The sequence below is a fragment of the Branchiostoma floridae genome, chromosome 12, assembly GCF_000003815.2.
Source record: "Branchiostoma floridae strain S238N-H82 chromosome 12, Bfl_VNyyK, whole genome shotgun sequence".
Lineage (NCBI taxonomy): Eukaryota > Metazoa > Chordata > Leptocardii > Amphioxiformes > Branchiostomatidae > Branchiostoma > Branchiostoma floridae.
Window position 1 is genome coordinate 20114594 of NC_049990.1, and position 3566 is coordinate 20118159.

The following is a 3566-nucleotide window of genomic DNA, read 5'->3' on the forward strand; positions in this document are numbered from 1 at the left end:
AAATCCCACATCTGTAGACGACATCCCGCGGTGGATTAAGTTTAGAATGGGCGTGTGTTTGGCGTGTGTTGAAGTGTCAGACTGTCAAATATCTATCAATTCCCTTCGGTGCAATATTAGACAATGTTACCTATTCTGTAAAGTCCTGAAATGCCCCTTGTTCTACTATGTCCAGCTTCTTGCCATACCTCAGGATATTGCTGAAAATACAGCTTTTACATTGAAGCGATTCATTAGTCACGTATGTACACAGTTAATAGAATTTTCATCAAACAGTGACTGCTTTTTAAAGTTAAACACACGTACCTCAGAATTTTCGATGGCTATCAGTCCATCTTGTTCACAGAGTAACCTAGTTCTCGCAAGAGTTGCGAGAACTAGGTCGAGACTTGCTTTTGCATGTATTGTCTTCTCAGAGGGTTTTGGTGAATATTTCAACCATCACAACACCAGCACTTGATTTAAATCATCAAATCTTATAATCTTTTTAATCTCTTAAAGACGACAAAAATCAATCACAATATTTCTAGTCTGGATACCAGAACCCCACCGGATCTCAATAATATATATCATGTTTATCAGGGTCTAACTCAGGGGGGCTTCCTGTAGGTTTTACTTGTTGGTCCTAGAGCCGAGGAGTTGGGCTGTATAGGCCCTCGAAACAGTCTGACATCCAGGCTACCATATTTCGAATTAGAACGATAACGTTTTCCATTTGTGTCACTTTAAACGCATATCCTTTTATTCTGACTTAAGTTATGTCTTTGACATTTTACATAGGACTAGCAAAAGTTATAAGCATGAACATCTAGGCCTATACGTATGTCTTGTTTTAGTTTTATGTTGTCACAGTGCTAGTATACTTGTCATTATTATACAGTTGTAGTCTACATGTAGTAGCTGGCTATATAGTCTACATGAAGTAGCTAATGTTAGCTAGCCTTAGATTTCACAGATGTGGTAGTAAGAGCTTGGGCATGTACTATCATTCCAGCGGTAGTCCTTATCAGGATAGATGTGAACACAGTTTTCCCTTGTGCCACCATTTGGTTCCTTTGCACCCCAGAACCCATCGCCAACCCGCAACGTACCATCATCCCAAACCCACAAACCATCTGTCGCCTCATCAGTCAGCCCAATCCAGGTGTGTGCTTTGGTCGTAGCTCTCACGCGATTGGCCAGGAAGTTGTGGGTCTCATTATTCTTCACCGTTGCTAGGCGACCACCTTCTTCGTGACAAGTGGCCCGTGATTCGTTGTACGATTTACGGTCGACGGAGAAGCGGTAACACCTCCCCATGAACAGCTCATAGCGAGTAGGACAGCTGATGGCAGAGCCTGCAGTGTCAAGAATGAATAGTTTTCCCAATAATAACGAATGAAATTTATTGCACGAAATTTGTACATGGTACAGTGTAAGGCAAAAAATGATAAAATAATCAATACACATGATGAAGCAACCAAAATCCATTGTTGCCTTTCTCTTTGAATACATTTTCAGCCATATATATGCATACGAATATCTTCACATTACGGTGTCATATCAACAGTGTCGAATTGTTAGGATACTCTGCCCAGAGACTAGTGGTCAAGTCCTTTGACATGCATCGATGGTGTGCCCTTGGGAAAGCTTAAGGCACTTTACACCAATTCCCTCACGAAACTTCGGTGAATGACTACGGTTAGGGACGTCCCTCGGCTAGACGTTAACAGGGGGTTCCTTGTTTAGGCTTAGGTCACATTTCCAAAAAGCGGGGTCCGGTCGCCGCTCAGCTTTCGGGAGCGAAAAGAATGATATAAAATACATCAAAATACACAAGATGTCAAAATAAGATTCATGGGCATGATTTGTGTATATTTCTAGGCATACATTTTAATTTTTCTTTTCTTAAAACATGCCGGCCGGGCCCCGCTTTGGAAATGTGACCTTAGCCTTAATACCCCCCTCACATTAGGCGAAAATCGATCGGACGACGAGTCTGCGAGCTCTGAATTACGAGGAGGCATGACCCTGACGGGAAGGGGGGAACTCTGCCATTTCTTCGTCGGCATCAGGGTCATGCCTCCTAGTAATTTAGAGCTCTCAGACTCATCGTCCGATCGATTTTCACCTAATGTGAGGAGAGCCACACCTGGAACACGTTAAAGAACCCACACACCTCGAAAAAAGTAGGAGTCCTTCCCGGTGTGAGTGGATGATATAGATCGTCCTCTACATCTCAAACGGACCAACCAGGTGTGTTCGGCCGTGAGTTAGCACAACCCAGTATGCAATACATGTACAATGTAGTTATACACGTAACTTTTATCCTCAGATAGGACGTTCAATGGAGGTCCCGTGTATGGGGAGAGCCACACCCCATGCACGTTAAAGAACCCCCACATGTGCGATGGTGCGGTGTGTGTTGGTGCAAATCCTTCTGTTGGAGTTGGTGATTCACTTCAAATCACCCGGATGGAGGCCTGGCGAACCTCTGTCTCGTGCCAGCCACATGGTGATTTACATCATTCACCCGGACAGGAGACCTGGCGCATCCCCGTCTTGTAATTAGCCAGCGAAAGGGTATGTCACCCCGTAAGGGGCGGTATAACCCCGTCGTGTGTAAACATGTGCGATCACGTCGACCGATGATGATGATGATGAACTTTTAGCAATTATACAATATGGAAATGGATCCATGCAGCAACACAAAGGAAAATTATGATACCTGTGTCCCTGATCATTTGCTCGAGCTGTGAAACTCGCTCTTTCAGGCTGTCTGTGATCGTCTTCTGTTCAGCCAAAAGACGTAACAGTTGATTCTGCGAAAACAATCCATATACAGTCAAACCTGTTTTAGCGGCCCCCTTTGCATAGTGGCCACTCGGTCCCTTGGATTTTTTCCCATTGACCCAAGCATTAAGAAATAGTCTATAGCGGCCACCAGTCCAACGCGGCAACGGCCACACGATTTCCGGTCCTGTAGATGCAGAAATACTGCCTATGCAACCATACGGTGGCCTTATGCCATCCTGGCCGAGTTTGAAATCATAGTTTGTGAGGATTTGAAGTTCCCAACAGGATCATTTTGGCGGTAGCGGAAGGTACGCGCGCCTTGAGCGTTAAAGTGCAAGTCTTTGTCGGCGAATTTACCGTTCGAGACAATGTTACTTGGTGAGAAATATTAGTGGGAACTGAAATCATGTGCAACTTGCTCGTGGTCAATTGATCAACATTTTTTCTATAGTGGCCACCTGTCCATAGTGGCCATATTTCTCCAGTCCCTTGAGTGCCCGCTATAGACATTTTGACTGTATATCATATTTGTACATACGTATTATGGGTATTGGACAGCTTAGTTCCCAATTGCACAGGTGCCCGTCGGGGATGTAGCCCCTACCGGGCTCTGAAGCCACAAATTTGTCCCGGTGGACTGCCGGATACAGGGGGTAACCCTCGATGTTCCACACATCTATTTGCTACCGGGTCCCGGGTTCATTTTAAATCGGGGCCACGTAGAGGTCACGCCCGAAGGTTTAAAGATGATTAAGTCTATACTTCTGGATAATTATCAAATTTTAATTAGA

At 44.6% G+C, this 3566-nt stretch overlaps 1 protein-coding gene across 1 annotated transcript in view; it reads right to left on the minus strand.

Moving 5' to 3' along the window:
* Nucleotides 1-942: 942 nt before the first annotated feature.
* LOC118427169 (CD209 antigen-like protein A) overlaps nucleotides 943-3566 on the minus strand; it is a 3416-nt gene continuing 792 nt past the window's right edge. The window contains exon 2 of the mRNA XM_035836807.1: nucleotides 943-1337. Coding sequence (XP_035692700.1) covers nucleotides 943-1337 — 395 coding nt within the window. The remainder of the gene's footprint in view (nucleotides 1338-3566) is intronic.